Source organism: Vidua chalybeata, chromosome 1 (assembly GCF_026979565.1).
Source record: "Vidua chalybeata isolate OUT-0048 chromosome 1, bVidCha1 merged haplotype, whole genome shotgun sequence".
In the NCBI taxonomy this organism is placed as follows: domain Eukaryota; kingdom Metazoa; phylum Chordata; class Aves; order Passeriformes; family Viduidae; genus Vidua; species Vidua chalybeata.
This window is the reverse complement of record NC_071530.1, coordinates 23,762,252-23,778,288: the sequence shown is the minus strand read 5'-3', so window position 1 is coordinate 23,778,288 and position 16,037 is coordinate 23,762,252. Positions and strand designations below refer to the sequence as shown.

The window sequence follows — 16,037 nt, the reverse complement described above, 5'->3', positions numbered from 1 at the left end:
CTTTAGCATACAAAAAGAGCTGGTTCCAACCAGGCACTAGTACCCTTACTACAAATCACTATAACAACACAACTCCAGCATTATAACAGCACAAAATTGAGCAGTTTATTCTTGAAAAGTGTTAGTTGTCTTACCTCAACATATGCAGGCTGTTTTTCAAGGATTAAATCTGCAACTTTCTTAGATACCTTAAAAAGAAGAACACTCCATGTGATACACAGTAATCTCAATTAAGTAGGCCATGCCCATAATAATGTTCTACAAGCTTATGATTCTCTACCATTAAGTTCTGCATTTTTCAAATTTATTCATAAATATTCCACAACAACATATAAAAAAAAACTGTAAAAGTTATGATCAGCTTTCCTTAGAACCAAGATAAGAGAAATGTTCACAAGTCCATCTAGCAATTAGTGGGCATTTTTAGACTACTCACTTAACTCTCTGTTAAGGAACGTGCTACAAAAGCAAATAGAAATAATTTGGGGTACTGCAAGTGTTTACATTTTGCTCATGCTATTGCTAGAGTACAAATTTCAGTCAATGATATAGCATGGTGTGCTGGCTTGGGCTGGGGTATTCAATTTTCTCCAAAGCACCTGGGCTGAAACCAGTTTTGATAACACAGAGGAGTTTCAGTTGAGCAGTGCCTGCAGAGGATCAAGGCCGTTTCTACTCCTTGAACCACCTCACCAGCAAGTGGGCTAGGGGTGCATAAACCTTTGAGAGGGGACATAGCTGAGACAGCTGACCCCAACTGACCCATAGGATATCCTAAATGTACAGTGTCATGATCTGCATATACAGTTTGGGGAAAAGAAAGAAGGAAAGGATGCTCAGAATGATGGCATTTGTCTTCACAAATAAATGGTACACATGATAGAGCCCTGCTCTCCTGGTGAAGGCTGAACAGCTGCCTGCCCATGAAAAGCAGTGAATTCATTCCCTGTTTCACTTCACTTGCTTTTGCTTTACCTACTTTTTAGCTATTTGTTCTTCATTATCTGCCTTTATCTCAACCCATGAGCTTTTTCACTGTTACTCCTCCCATTCTCCCCCCCACCCCACTGGTGGAGAAGTGAATGAGAGACTGTGTGATACTTTATTGCCATCTAGAGTTAAACCACAACACATTTAACATAAGGACATCTACCTTTGAGACTGATACTGCATTAAAGTAAAACTATGTCTAAATGAATATGCATCCTCTACATATTATACCCTTTCTTTAGAACACAGAATATGCATATTTTAAAATTTTCTCCATTGCTCTGAGTATAATTCTAAATAAAATGCTCCTGAGAGCTGCTGTCTGTATTGAATTTAAAAAGTGAGCATTGCTACCTTAATCAATCTCTTGTCCACAAACACAGAAGCTTAAAAAGAAATCCAACAGTAACAGTCTTATAAATGCCAGATTGAGCACTTATAGTGTATTTAGTTTCGGTTTTCATCAGGGACTAAAAATATTTAAGAAATTGTTTCAAACATAACAAAAAAATTATTGGTATTGCTCTATATTCTTTTGGGGGAACAATACTCCTAGAAATGAAAATAAAATAAAACTGGCTATGACTGCCACCCCACAATGCACGACTGGCAAAGAGAAACAAAGAAGTTTTTTGTAAACTTGACTGCTTAGGCAAACATAGCACAAATTTGAGCTCTTCAATCAGCATTCCTGTAACAATCTTATATTGGCTCCACCAGCTCAATTCCCATCCTCTGGAAGAGCACTTGCGCATAAATGGTCTTTGAAGTATTCCAATGTCATCAGGGGGCAATGTGGACAAGGGCAATATACCCAGCTATGCTTTCCTCCTTCCATATCAAAAGCAGGCCAGAACCACAGAGCAATTTTAAAACTGTTCAGTTGTTCTTAACCTTTTAGTTGTTCCATAACTAATAAATCTTTCCTCTGTAGGACAGCAGAAGAACCACTCCAGAGTAAGGTGGGGTCAGATGGGATATTATCAAGCCAAATGCTACACAAGCCTACATGACCCTGGGGCTCTTTAAGAAATTTTATTCACTCCACAGTCTATGCACTGTGAAATTTTCACCTTGTTTTTTCAACATATTCTTCATTCTAGTCCTGTACCTGTAAAACACATTAGGACATGGATATACCTGCTAGTTATTCAATGCTCTAGTACTGTTAAGCAACATTCAAGCAGTACACATGAATAAAAGATAGGTTTCTTTTCAGTTTTTACACTCTTTTTGTTTTCCAAGTCCTCAGTTACCCTTGTCTAATAATGACCTCAACACTGAGAAGCACCTGCCACAGATACTTTTTTTCTTTCCCAGTACTTAGTGATACTACTTTTCCTTCTGAGGTTCCAAGCTATTCTCTCAGATACTTTTTCAGATGAGCAATACTATCCTCAGTTACTTCATTTATTTCCAAACTGTCACACTGCTTTTGGCATCTTCCATACAATTGTGCTGTGCAGCATATCTCACTGAAGTTGTCTCAGTCTTGAGAGCACTTCCTGGCAAAACAAGGTCACTACTAGATGGTTTCTTAAAATTAAAAAAAAACACCACCACCACACAAACACACACAAAAAAAAATTACTACCTCTCACTCACTTCCAACTTCTTTCCTTAAAAATCTTGGTGAGAAACATGGAATATTCATTTCCTCAACTTCTCACTAATCTTTCACAAAACTTCATAGGTATATTATGGGGAAAGCAGTTTAAGGCAGAAGGAACTTACTTTATATATTGTTAACAATGCAAGATTCTCCTATACATTTCATTTATTTGAAGACATGAATTATGATTATTACTTCTATTTTACTTGTAGATATTCTCTAAATGCCATAGTCAACAGATTAGTTTCCCATACCATGTTATTAATCTCAAAAGAGTAATAGAACAACAATTAATACATGAATAGAAAATTTAAGAGTCTGCAACATAACAAGCACCTTTCAAACACTGCAACTCCAATTTCTCCTCATTCCTCGTACTTACTACTCATTGCATTTCATTTGGTTTATTACATAATAACTCTGTATCAGTGTTCACTTAAAACCCTTGTGAACAATTAACATATTGGCAAATGAAAAGTAAGAGATAATAGCATCTTCAAAGAGAGAGTTTTTAAAACATTTTAAGTCTTACATTGCCAGAAATCCCTCAAAAAGATACTACTCCACTAGTCAGCACTGTGTTGAACATTACAAGATAAACATTCAAAAAGTTAAGTTTCTAAAGAAATAGTTAGCACATTTGGTCTTTGTTACAATACTTAACACTAAGATTTACTTCCATGATTTCATATGATTATATGATTTAGTGATGATTTTCCACTATAAAGGCACACAACATGATATTAAAAAATACTTAGTATCTAATGTGTTAAGAAATCAAATCTTTTTCAGTTACACTTCTTGCTAGACTTATAGACAAGACAACAAATTGTGTAAGGGTACAGAGGAAAAAACATTACTTACAGCAGCTTGCTGTTGTTTTAGTTTGTCTCTGTACTCTTCTAGTTCTTGAAGACTAAGTACTGGAGGAAGCCTCTGCATTTAAATAATAAATTAAAATCAGTGAGAAATTATATGTTGTTAAATCACACATAGTATTAGCTAGGCAATCAGTTTCATTAAAGAAACATTCTTATGGCTTCTGTAATCTAATTTGCAGAATTAATCCATTTTTTTCAAATGATGGATACTGAAATCAATTCGTGTTAAGATATACAACATATGATCATAATTGCCTCATGTAATATTATAATTACCTCAAAGTAATATATGTATACACACAACCAGCCTATCACAGAAATTGTCTCTGTCAGTTTGCTAAAAAAATACACAAAATATAGAACAGATTTGGTTCCTCATCTATCTTGACTTTTTCAATACAGTTTAAATTACAAAATGCCTATTAGCACATTCCACCACATTAAAAGAAGAGACTATATACTACATATATATGCACAAATATTCTATGCTAGAGGCTGCACACAACTGCAAGATGACATAGGGGAATACAGTGTTATATTAATACAAGATCTAAGAAACAAAAAATAGCTCATTGAAACAGGCATACTTTTGGTCTGCATTTCTTGTTATGTTACCGTTTTTTCTTTTAAGATGACAGCTTACCTCTAACTCATACTTCACAATATCAAAGGAGTCATTGGAAAAATAAACTTCTTCAATGCTGTTAATTATTTCTTGTTGTGCCTGAGGATCAGTTGGTTCTTCATGTAGTTCTCTGAGCTCCTCCTGCATGAAACAAAAAAGAATTTCCATAATGTAAGAACACATCGTAGGAAGAATGACGTTTTAACAAAACTAACATCTTTCAAAAGCCACTTCCAACATTAGCACAAGAAGCAATGGCAAAATATAGAAAGTACAGTATTCCCACTAGGGAGAGCAAGACATTTAAAACTTTTCAAAAAACATAGTGTAGACATCAATGTTGCAGCCCACTTAAACACTTCCTCGATTTATGGCACCGACTGCATATTGAGTCCAGTTTCTTCCTCCTTACCTTTAGAATTTCTAAATAAACTGGCAGACTAGTAATAAACTAAAAATAAACTGGCAGAGTACTTCTCCAGAAGGAGGAAAAAAAAATTGCATTAAAAAACCAAATAAAACCTGCATTTTTTAAAACAGAAGAACCCTCTTTGTAAATGACAGGTAGATAGTGTCATTACAAATGCATAACTTTTCAGTTCAGCCCTCACATTCAGTGTAATAAAAGTCTTGCCATTAAACACTTGATTTCTACAGGTAAACCTTGAACAGATCAGTCTTCTTTGCACAAGATTAACAGCTCTCAGATTTGAGCACAGTGGTCTAAGCAGAGATGTGCTGTCAGCTTTCTGAAAGCTAATATTCCAGAGATAAGCATCCCCCTCCTTGCTGTCATGATCTCCTCTGGAAGGTCTCCCCAACAACCCAGATGCTTCCAGTGGTTGAAGCAAACCAAGGACTGAGCCTGAACCTCCTCTTCCTCTGCTGCACTGGACATTGCAACTAATACTGGCCCTCAACTGGACATCGTTCACTGAAAAACAATAAAAAATCCTTTATCAGGGACTCCAAAGGGAGAAGTGCTAGAATATTCTTTCATCAAAAGTAAAGATAAAATGGATCAAATTGCTTGATAATGAAATTAAACTCTGGTAAAGCAATGCAGCAGACTGAAGAGTCCCGTAATGACCGTGAGCCTCCCAACAGTGCTGAGTTACTCCAGCTGGTATTTTCATCACAAAGAGCTCAAAGGTTTATTTTACCAGCTAGAGGTATCCGAATTTATATTAAATGACTGAACAACCACTAAATTCCTTCTTTTGCACATCACCTGAGATAAGGTCAATGTGCAGACGTTCCGAGGCAAGGTGACCCTTGCAATACACAGCAAGGTGCTGTTTCTCTACGCAGTAAGAGGCAGCCAAAGGGTCACAAGTGGGCAGTTTGGAAGAGCATCAGAGGAGCCGCTGCTCCTCTGAAATACTTCTCACAAGAAAAAAAAAAAGATTGGGGGGGGGGGGGGGGGGGGGGGGAAGGAAAAGAAAAGAAGAAAAAGGTGGGACGGTGGGGAAATAAAAAGCAACGACTCCAATACAGAGGAAAAACGCGTTTCAAGCGTATCTCGCGTCTCCGAGCGGCCACACGCGAGGCCGAGGGAAGGCCCCAGGCGCGGCCGCCGGCGGTGCTCGGGCGCCCCCGCTGGGCCGCGGGCCAGGCCGCAGCCGGGAGGCTCCGAGCCGTGATGGGGCAGCGGGGAATGGGACTAAACCATCGAGGAGACAGCGCGGAACCAGAGAAAAGCCCTCGAGCAGCCACCTTCTCCCGCCCGTCAGGCCCCAGGCGCCTCCGATCTCCTCCTGAAACGCCTGATGCAGTCACTGCCACCAGCGCAGGTGAACTGAGCAGCCCACGCCCAACCAGAGAAAGGACATGGACGGCGCAGACAGACCGAGAGAAACAAGGAAATAATACAATTATATCGCTGTATATTGCAATGGTAGCTTTACAATGTACACCCCACTGTAAATCAGTTTCACGTCCTACAGTACATTGAGTTTCAGCAATATGAAACTAAAATTGAAAATTATCCAAGACATGCAACCGGGTCCACTGAACCACTGCAAATGGATTAACTGAATTTATCATCCAATATTTGCCTCAAGTTCCTGCATGGCTGTTTCCTAAAAGAAAAAAAGATTAAAAACTAACCAAAGAAGAAATGCTTAGGATCATTTGAAATTCTGGACTACTGATACCTTGTCATGTTGGTGAAAAAAATATCTCAATACCATAGGTCAGTGGTGATTTAAATCTGCTAAAGATGCATTAAGAAAGCCATTATGGACACATAATCTGGATTTGATGTTGCAGTGCCTAGGAAAATTGCTAAGAAACCATTTTATTCTGTCTCAGAAAGATCACTCATCAGTGTGTTTCTTGCCAAAACACTACTCAGGGAAATATTTATTAAATGACAAGGTTTTTCTTTACCTTGTTCATTTTTTTCTAGAAAAGCAATCTAGTTATAACTCTCCAGGATAAACTTTAGCTCTCCCATAAATTACATTATCTGACACCAGACCTTCTGCCATGATAACCTGCAGCTTTCAGCACATCACGCTCCAGTACTTTGAAATAACCAACATAGTGAAGGCAAATTTATTCACTCACCACTAAAGGAGGCAAAGTCCCGACTAAAGTTTATTTGCTGATATTCCATTTTCCTCATCCTTTCAATCAGATACACAAAAACAATTTTACTATGTAGAAATAAGCCTGTAGTTTCAGGGGTCTTGGCAAAGGGACGGTCTAGCTCTGTGGACTTGGTACTCGCACACTCAGTAAAAGGAAAAAGAGAAGCTCTATTAAATCCCTCAAGGTATTTTCCACCCCAAAACTTGTCTATCTATTGCCATATAAGTATCTTCCTTAAAAAGTAAAAAAGTCAGCATTAAAACACATTTATAATTTTACATTTTACGCTAATTCAGCAATTCCGAGTGCTATTCTGAACAGAAACACCTACCAAAAATTGCAACAGAGGGAAGTTCATGATAATACCCTTGCAGAGAACTTTGCCATTGCTAAACAGAATTAATTAGATACACAAGAGGTCAGGAAGAGCAGCATATTGGCAAGGTGGACCCCACAATCTTCACTTCAATCCACCTGTCCAGGTTAACACATGCATTCAGCAGTACACAGCCTGGTAAGATACTGTTTCACAGGCTACTCATTTTCCCAAAGTTTTATTCATAAGAGGCCTCACTTGTGGTGCCAATTGCACCTTTTTTTTACCCCAGTACTTCAGGATCATACTTTCATGGAAAAACAATTTATCCTGTCAGGTTAACACTAGTGCAGGCCTCTCTCATTATGCCACCTGAATAGATCAGTGAAAGACAGAATCTGGGAAGGAAAAGAAAGAAGGAAAAAGAAGTCTGACAGCTCTGTGTGCTCGAAGAAGCCATTGCTAAACAAAAGTGCTTGCATCCACACACATCTCACATCATTTTGTCTTTCTGTTCAATGGAAATAGGAGTTTACAGTCTAGAAGCCTGTGGCAATTCCTTGAAATGTATTTCAGAAGAGTCATCTCATTGCAGACTCATCTGAAATGCAGTTCAGCAAGTTTTAGATGTCTACCCAGCTATTTCCCAGTGCATCACACTCCCACTCTCCTTGTATGCTATGTTGCCTGTAGCAGCAAAACCAATATTGCTCTGTTGAATGAAGCATTACTTGTAAGGAATAGAAGCAAACACTTTCTGCACTCCAGTCACTATCACCTAAAAGACTGGGAAGTGAAGACATTGAAAAAAGTTAACTGATACCACTCAGAGAAAAAAAAATCTAAACTGTTTCTAATCTAATTACAAGCTGAAGTCCAGCAACAGCCTATGCACTTTTATCTGGAGATTACCAGGGGCCAAGTCTGCACTATACTAATTTGGACACAGCCTTCCTTTCTGTCATGAGCCAAAAAACACACCAATGAATATGCTGCTGATTTATATCCCTCCATTCTGAACATGGATAACACCTGTGCTAAAATCCAATCCTAAATACCAGGATAAGGGCCATGCTTAACAGATTCAATCAGCAGCTATACTGCAACACTGCACCACTGTGAAATAAAAGTATTAATGCATTTATATATGTATCTGTATACATACATGCAAACAATCTTTGAATTCTGTCTATATACAAAGATATATTTAGAGATTATATTTGTCTTATAATCACAGAATACACTGAGTTTGAAGGGACCCACAAAGATCATCAAGTCCAACTCCTGGCCCTGCACAGGACCATCCCCAAAAATCACACTATGTGCCTGAGAACAATGTCCAAATGCTTCTTGAACTCTGTCAGGCTTGGTGCTGTGACCACTTCTCTAGAGAGCTGTTCCAGTGCTCAACCATCCTTGAGTGAAGAATCTTTATCTAATATCTAATCTAATGTATACATATTATATTATATTATACTATAACAGTATGTATTTAATATAACAATACACATGTATTACTATATATATATAACAATCTAGTATTTCTCTATGTGTTTTATATAAAAATTAATGTCTATAATATCATAAAATACAATGTATAACCATATCTATAAACTTACTTTGCTTTTCCTCCCTGCCCCTCCCTCCCTCTTTCCCAGCTAGGGAAGGCAGTACCACAGAGAAGTTTGTGGTATTCCCTGTCTTTCATAGAAAATCCTCAGAACCTCCTTTTGATCTTCCCTTGTTCAATATGTGTAGAGAATACCTACTAAAAAGCTCTCACTCTACCAAAACAAACATTATACTTTGAAAACAACTCTCCTGATGGAGAGAACAGCAAAGCCTATTCACAGAACATAGGTTAGCCACACTACTACTTAATGCACTCCTGAAAAGCACTCAGTTACTGCTTGGGAAATAAGAAACCCACATTCCTATATCTATAGGAAAAAATTTTTTTTTTTTAATCTCAGTGTTATTTACCATGATAAGCCACAAAGTCAAATACTATTTGTATATTGCATATGAGCTGATTATCATCAAAATAAACATAACCTAATTCAAAGTCAATTTGCCATTAATCCCACACGCTTGAATTCAAGCATGCAAAATATATTTCTCAGCCTTTTGTGACAGAATCTGCTAACAAAACTGTTATCAGCTTGGGAAACAACAATAACAAAAAGAATTAATTTCCCTGGGTAATCAGGGTATACCAAAGAAGTAAGGTATCTCAGTCAAAATAGATATTATGTCCTTCTACAGACAACTTTCGCTTCTAGATATCATAGAATCATCAAAGAATCATCAGAGAATGATGGAAGGGATCTTGAAGATTACCTAGTTCCAACTCTCCTGTCATGGACACCTTTCACTAGACCAGTTTGCTCAGAGCTCCATCCAAGCTGGCCTTGAACACTGCCAGGGATGGGGCATCCACAACTTCTCTGGGCAACCTGTTATATCCAGCCTTGTGGCTCAGATTTGGCTGTTCTTCTTTATAAGACTTTATCAGACTCAAACTATTATACACTTACTTCCTACTGAGAAACTTCCCTATGCGAGTGAAGTGGCTGCATGAGTCTGTATTAACAAAGTTAAGCAAGTTTGCAGGTGATTAGCCTTCATATGGTAAGAAATTGAACCTTTTCAAACTAGTTGCAGAACTTATTGGAGTACCCGTTAATGAGTGAATAAACTCAGGTTCTTACTAAAATGTCCAAATGCCTAACAATTTCATTGCCTGAAAATAAAAAATTGAGGAGTACAGTCATCACTTCATCATGCTGGCCACAGTCAGCAAATCAACAACTTTCAGATATCAAGATCCAAAAGAATTTTGCTGTTTTTGCCCTCAGGGGATGGAATGTCAGCATATTCGTCTTCCTGTCTTTCATTATTTCCCATTTGAACTCCAAACTACTGTGGTAGTCCCTCATCTCAAAAAACACATGTTTGTACCTAGGGTTGTCTAACCAATGGCTTGTCCTTTTACCAGTAATTCACACTGGCCCTAATTAATGCTGACCCTGCAGCCTTTCATTCTGTATACTTCTGTATAGCTTTAATGCAGCTTTTGAAGTTTTCAGTAACATTTGCCCTAAATCAGTCTGGAGATATCAATTTGAATATGGAAGCGTGATGATGGAAGTGCAGCATCATAACCATTCTGTCATCAAAACAGCTTAAGACTTTAATGATTCAAGAGTTAAATAAAAACAGCTATTGCTACACAGTGTAGACTTATCAGACATGTAACATCAAACCATTACAGAATGGAAATCCAGCCAAGATACCCTACATCTACTTTTACCTGGAGAGCCAACCTGGCAAAAAACTGGTTGCTCAGGGAGTGGCAGGAATCTGCAATTGTGAAATTTAAGCGATGGAGATGTGACAAGTTTTTCAACATTGCTGCAGCTGAATACTTTTGGTCTTTGATACCAATATATTGGCCACTGTTTAATAAAGTATAAAGTAAATGTACCAATTCAGAGACTCTTACTTGATTTTTGAAATACACAGCAATGATAATTTTCTGATCTGCCTCAGCACAAGCAACATCTTACACAGTAAGGGAGACACAAAGAAACACAAGGGGTCTTTCAGTTTGATTTTTTAACTGTTGTAAAATAAGCCATCTAAATTCAAGTCAGTAATTTAAGTATCTTATTGGTTAAAGGCAAAGACCAAAGTCATAGAAAATAATAGACAACAACCACAGAAGTCTTGTGAATCCTCCCCTCAGATCAATAGCGAGCAAGGAACAGCCAATTATTGTGACAATTGTTCCCTCACACACAGATTACACAGCATGACTTGTGAGATAACAGTGAGCTGGCTTCATTTAAATAGTGAGATCCAAAAAAATACCAAAGACTATTGCTATTATAAAGATCTAACTTTTAAAGTAGAACATGAAGTTAATTATATATGCTGAAGATTAAAACTATGAAATTACAAAATATACTTACAGCACCAAAACCATGAAGAAACTAAGTGTTAAGACTAGAACTATACAGGCCATCCACACAGCATCTACTTTCCAAAGTAAAACTCAAAAAGGCATTTTTCTTTTTTCTTCTTTTTTTTTTTAATTCATTCCAGCAAGAAACCTAAATAATATTAAGATCAGCATCCAGTGACAACTGAAAAGTTTCAAGAAAAAATTTTCATGCAAATTCATTTGGACTTGGTGAACTGATTTGTCTCACAGCTCTTAATTCTTTCATTAAAACACTCTAAAAGACTTTCAGCAAGAAATAAAACTGAAAAAAGAACAACAGTAAACCTGGTGTTAAGGAAGAAAAGAAGACACATCTAAGTGTCATTTAACTATAAAATGAAAAACTAAAAACAAAGGGAGTGGGAGGGGAGGGATGTTGTATCATACCTTAGTAGGAATCCGAAAGTTTTCAATAGGACTGAGGTCATTAACACTCTCCTGAGGACTTCTTAGACCCTTTAAAATAATTTTAATAATCAGTTAAGTTTGATTCCTTTAAGTATCTTACAATCAAGTCTTACCTGATCTTGAATAGGTATCTACAGGTCCCTTAATGAATACTCTGGCATGTAGCTGGAAGGCTAAGACATTATTCTAGAAACATTTAAGCAAGACCACTGGTATATAAATTATGCTCTACAAACATCTAAGCATTTCCAGTTTTATGCTGCAATATGTAGCTTTTCAGTACAGTTCATTTATTTAGAATATAAATAAAAATAGCATACTTTGTTCCACTAACTTAACGATTTAATGGAATCAAAGACCTTAATTCAACTTAGGTGCCAGCTACTCTATTGCAAGATTATTTCTGCTTGATGGCATATTTTTCTACTTAAGATATTCCACTACTAGGACTGGCTTTCCCTATGTGTAACTGAACTGAAAAGTTTGCATAATCCACACTAGCTGCTTTATATAATTATTACTCCTTATAACACATATAGCCACATAAATAGCTTGTATGTTTGTTGAATATCAAACATATTCACAGTTTTCATAGAAAGGTTTGGGTTAGAAGGAATCTAAAGATCATGCAGCTCCAACCCTGCCATGGGCAGGGGACACCTTCAACTAGATCAGGTTGCTTGGGCCCCATCCAACCTGGCCTTGAACACTTCCAGGGATGGGGCATCCACAACTTCTCCTGACAACCTGAAACAGCATCTCACCATTTCAAGCAGCAATACCACAGAACAGGCTGCTTAGTGTCTTTTCTGCCAGCTCCCTAGGCAGAAATTCATCTACACATTCAGGTTTCAGATATGGTTCTAACTCCAGCTTCTCTTGAGACTTCAGTGTGTTACTGTGAGTCACAAGTTTCAGGCAGACTTTCCTCCTGCTCTTGTGATCGATGTTAACAGTATTTTTTCCAAGCCCCTTTCTGGTCCTTGGTACCCACATTTCTAAAAGGACCTGTGCAAGTACTATGTTAGTTTATGGTGAGAAAGTTTGTATTTATTCTTTGAAACTGATGAAGTGTTGTACATCATTTCAGTGCCAACGACTACATTTTACAACTGTTTCATCCTCTCAAGATGCAAAACCTCTCCATTTTGATTTTGATTCTCAGATTTTGTTACACATCACTTCAAAACATCCTCCCTCTGCAGTTGCCACCATCAAAGATGACTCACCTCTACGCATCAGAAGTTCAAAGTAAGAAAAAAGCTAAGCAACTGATGCAGTCTCTCATACTTCACACAAAATTTTCCCAAGTCCTCTCAAAAATATGCAGTTCTAGTGACTTACCTCCAGAAAAAATAAAAGGTTCCATTTATCAAATGGTAAATGGAACCTAATCCTTCCAAATGACTGAAAATTGCCTAAGTTGTTATCATTTGCAGAAAACATCATCTCCACACTGGGCAGGTTTCCCAGCACTCCGCCTAGTCAAGCTCAAAACAAATCATGTAACCCTCTACTGAAGCGGAACAGATTTGGTTCCGCTTTCACACAAGTGTTCATTTTTAAGCCCTACCTCCTGCATAAGGATCACATCTCTGAGGGCATAGTTTTAGAGGAAAAAAAAACTTCTGACTTTCCCATTATTTTCTATAACTATATAGAGTATCTGATGTGGGCGACATAGGTCATTTTTTTAAGTTTTCCAATTAGACACAAATAATCAGGCTTCTTTTATATGTGAATAACTGGAATGTTCTGCTGACACACTTCCTTAAAATGACTCTCAATCTTAGAAATATTGGTCCAAACGTAGGCTTAGATCTACATAATCCTGGAGACAACCGGTACAAGTGGCAGACAGCAGCGAGCTGACAGACACACACCGAGTGCTGCGGCACACACTCACTATGTGCCCACCCAAATATGTCCCTGGCACCTTCTTAGCCTCGCCTCCCTTTGGACCAAAAGCATTTGCTGCCAGACAAAGCTATGTTACAGAACCATAGCCTAGATAATTTTGAAATTATATGTCAAAAAAGCAAACTGACACGGGCCCGCCCTGTCGTCTTCAACAACCATTTCTCTGTTGTGACATGAGCTACGCGCTGGCACCTGCACACGCTTCCATTTCTCGGAAGAGAGAAACAAGGCGGATGCGTGTGCAGCAGGAGCTCGCACGCCCCAAGCCTTCCCTCCCCGGCAGGACGGAGGGCGATGCCCGCGCACCAGCGGCTCTCCGGAGTGCCCGGGCACGGCGGCCCCGAGGAGAGCCCGGCACGGCCGTCGCGGTACCCCGCCGCCCCCGCGAGAAAAGCCGCTCACCTGGCGGGTCATCAGCGACTTGATCTTCTGCATGATGGCCCCGCCGCCGCCCCGACTGCGCTCAGCGGTCGCGCAAGGTGCCGGGGCACGGCGGAGCCATGTTGGGCGCCACCTGACCGCGCCCGCCCGCGGCTCCCTGGGAGCCGTAGTTCCCGGCCGGCCAGCCCGACTACAAGTCCCGGCAGCGCGGCCGGCAGGGCGGGCCCTGGAGCTGTGGGAGTGGGTGGGGTGTTTGAGTATGGAGGTTCGCTTGTGCGGATTTGGGCGTGCTTAGCTCAGAAGATAAAACGAGGCAAGCTGGAGCGTACGTGTAAATGAAGAGAATTTCCTGGTTGTCTCGAATTCTTTCGGGCGTTTCGCAGAGAGCGCGTCTGACCTGTTCGCGGGTGACAGATGTAGTTTTGCGTCGGCAAAATAGGCTTGTGTCACTCTTATTTAGTTGTATGGCTGGCAACTTAAAAAAAAACCACACACACACCAAAACTCATCAGATAGCTTTTTAAATCTAATTTATGTCAGCACGAGAAAAGAAAGAATTTATCCTACAGTCTTTGGTTAAGTGGAGACAGCATTCGACGGTGAGACTACCGGCACATCCACTGTGGCATGGTTGTGCCTGTAGAAAAGGGGTTTTTTTCTTTCTGGAGGGCACGTAGGTCAGCTCCGCGTGTTTCCTGATCCTGCTGTTACTCAGCGCCCCAGCTGCTGCTGTGTTGATGCAGGGTAGGGCAGGTAAGAGCAGGTGTCTTTGAAACGGCTCGCTGACAAAGGGAGGGTCAGGAGCCATGGTCCCTCCCTGCTTTCTTTGGCAGGAGCGCATTACTTCTGGCTACCATTGGGAATACCGTGTAATTGTTTTGTGGAAAACCTCTAACAAGTTTAGCACATAACAAGTTACTGCTTAATAAAGTAACGAAAATTTGCAGAACGTTGGTGCTGCAAATAGTGATGCTTTAATGTAGTTGCTTCTATTCAAAAGGAGGGAGGTTCGATTTGTATTAAGTCGAAGTGCCATTTAACAACTACAAGTCTACTGAAAAAATTCATTTTTCACATGCATGACATTTGTGTGGGTTCATTTAAAACTTGTAGTATATTAATAACATCAAGAATATATTCAAATGCTGGAAGTTACCGGACACAACTAAAAAACATAACTGTAAACATAACTGTGCTTATCTGTTCCTTTTTTATTATTATTTTCTTTGCCCATAGGGGACATTTAAAGTGCCCCATAAATAAATAAATGAAACACAAGTTTTATTCCAATGCTAAAAGTCCCATTATTTCAGTTAGAATCTATGACAAATATTTTGTTACATGGTGAAATCAAGTAGATAATAATTTGTAATGTTTTATGAAAGGTTGCAATTTGATATATCAAGCCTACAGGTAGGTGGATTAAGCAGCTTCCAAACAACAACATTCAGGTGGGCAGGACAATGGAGCCAGAAAGCTTTTGGGAATATGTGAAATACCCTCTTCATCTCCTGACATATGTCAGGTGGTGATATTATATCTGGTGGGATCACTGTACTTCTGCTTTATTAACCTGGAATAACCCTTATGTGTCTTATATTGGCCCTAGAAGCATCTGGGTGTTTTCACCTCTCTTTAACTAAGGTAAAAATTGGGTGCTCATCCTTTCTGATGGGGGTTTAGCACCTTGCTGCACCTTGCTCCTAGCACTCAGTGAGGGGGAGGCAATTCCTTCCTACCAGTTGCACAAAATGGAATACAGTCTAGCCTAATGTTTGTTAATCCATAATAGTCTGCCTAAGTGTTGTTTAATGAAAAATGTTGTGTGGTTTTGTATGGATAAACCATCTCTGTCACTGCTAATATTTGCTGTTGCAAACTGTTACTGCACAGCTCTGGGAGGGTTTGTCCAGTTTGCTGCTGATTTGTATGGTGGGTGACAGCTTTGGACAAAATCCAAACCCTACATTAATATTAATTTAAACTGATGTAAGTTAATGGAGAAGAAACAATAATCAGCAGTTAACAACTGTAGTAAACTGTCCACTCTAGCCATAGGATTTTCATTTCAAAGATGTCTCATAGGCACTTGACATCACATGTTGTTTAGAGAAAGGGAATTAATTATTTGCTGAGTTATGTTAAGGAAAAAAATACAGAAAAGGTACAGGCTTGAAAGTGCTAAGAAAAAAATTAGTAAGGCTCTTTATCAGCTGTTTAATGGTGTGTTTTGTAACAGAAAATGAGAGGCTGTGATTAGAAAAGTTTGGAAAAAATATTCTGAATACTAATTTTAGTTTGAA

General features: G+C 38.9%; 1 protein-coding gene across 1 annotated transcript in view; it reads right to left on the bottom strand.

Annotated features, from left to right (window-relative positions):
* The window catches only part of VPS50 (VPS50 subunit of EARP/GARPII complex), a 79,165-nt gene extending 65,308 nt beyond the window's left edge, over positions 1 to 13,857 (bottom strand). Inside the window, exons 1-5 of the mRNA XM_053946873.1 lie at positions 13,756 to 13,857; positions 11,413 to 11,481; positions 4,127 to 4,249; positions 3,467 to 3,538; positions 135 to 188 (exon numbers count right to left, since the gene is read on the bottom strand). Of these exons, the coding sequence (XP_053802848.1) occupies positions 135 to 188; positions 3,467 to 3,538; positions 4,127 to 4,249; positions 11,413 to 11,481; positions 13,756 to 13,788 (351 nt within the window). The 5' untranslated portion in view covers positions 13,789 to 13,857. The remainder of the gene's footprint in view (positions 1 to 134; positions 189 to 3,466; positions 3,539 to 4,126; positions 4,250 to 11,412; positions 11,482 to 13,755) is intronic.
* Positions 13,858 to 16,037: the final 2,180 nt, after the last annotated feature.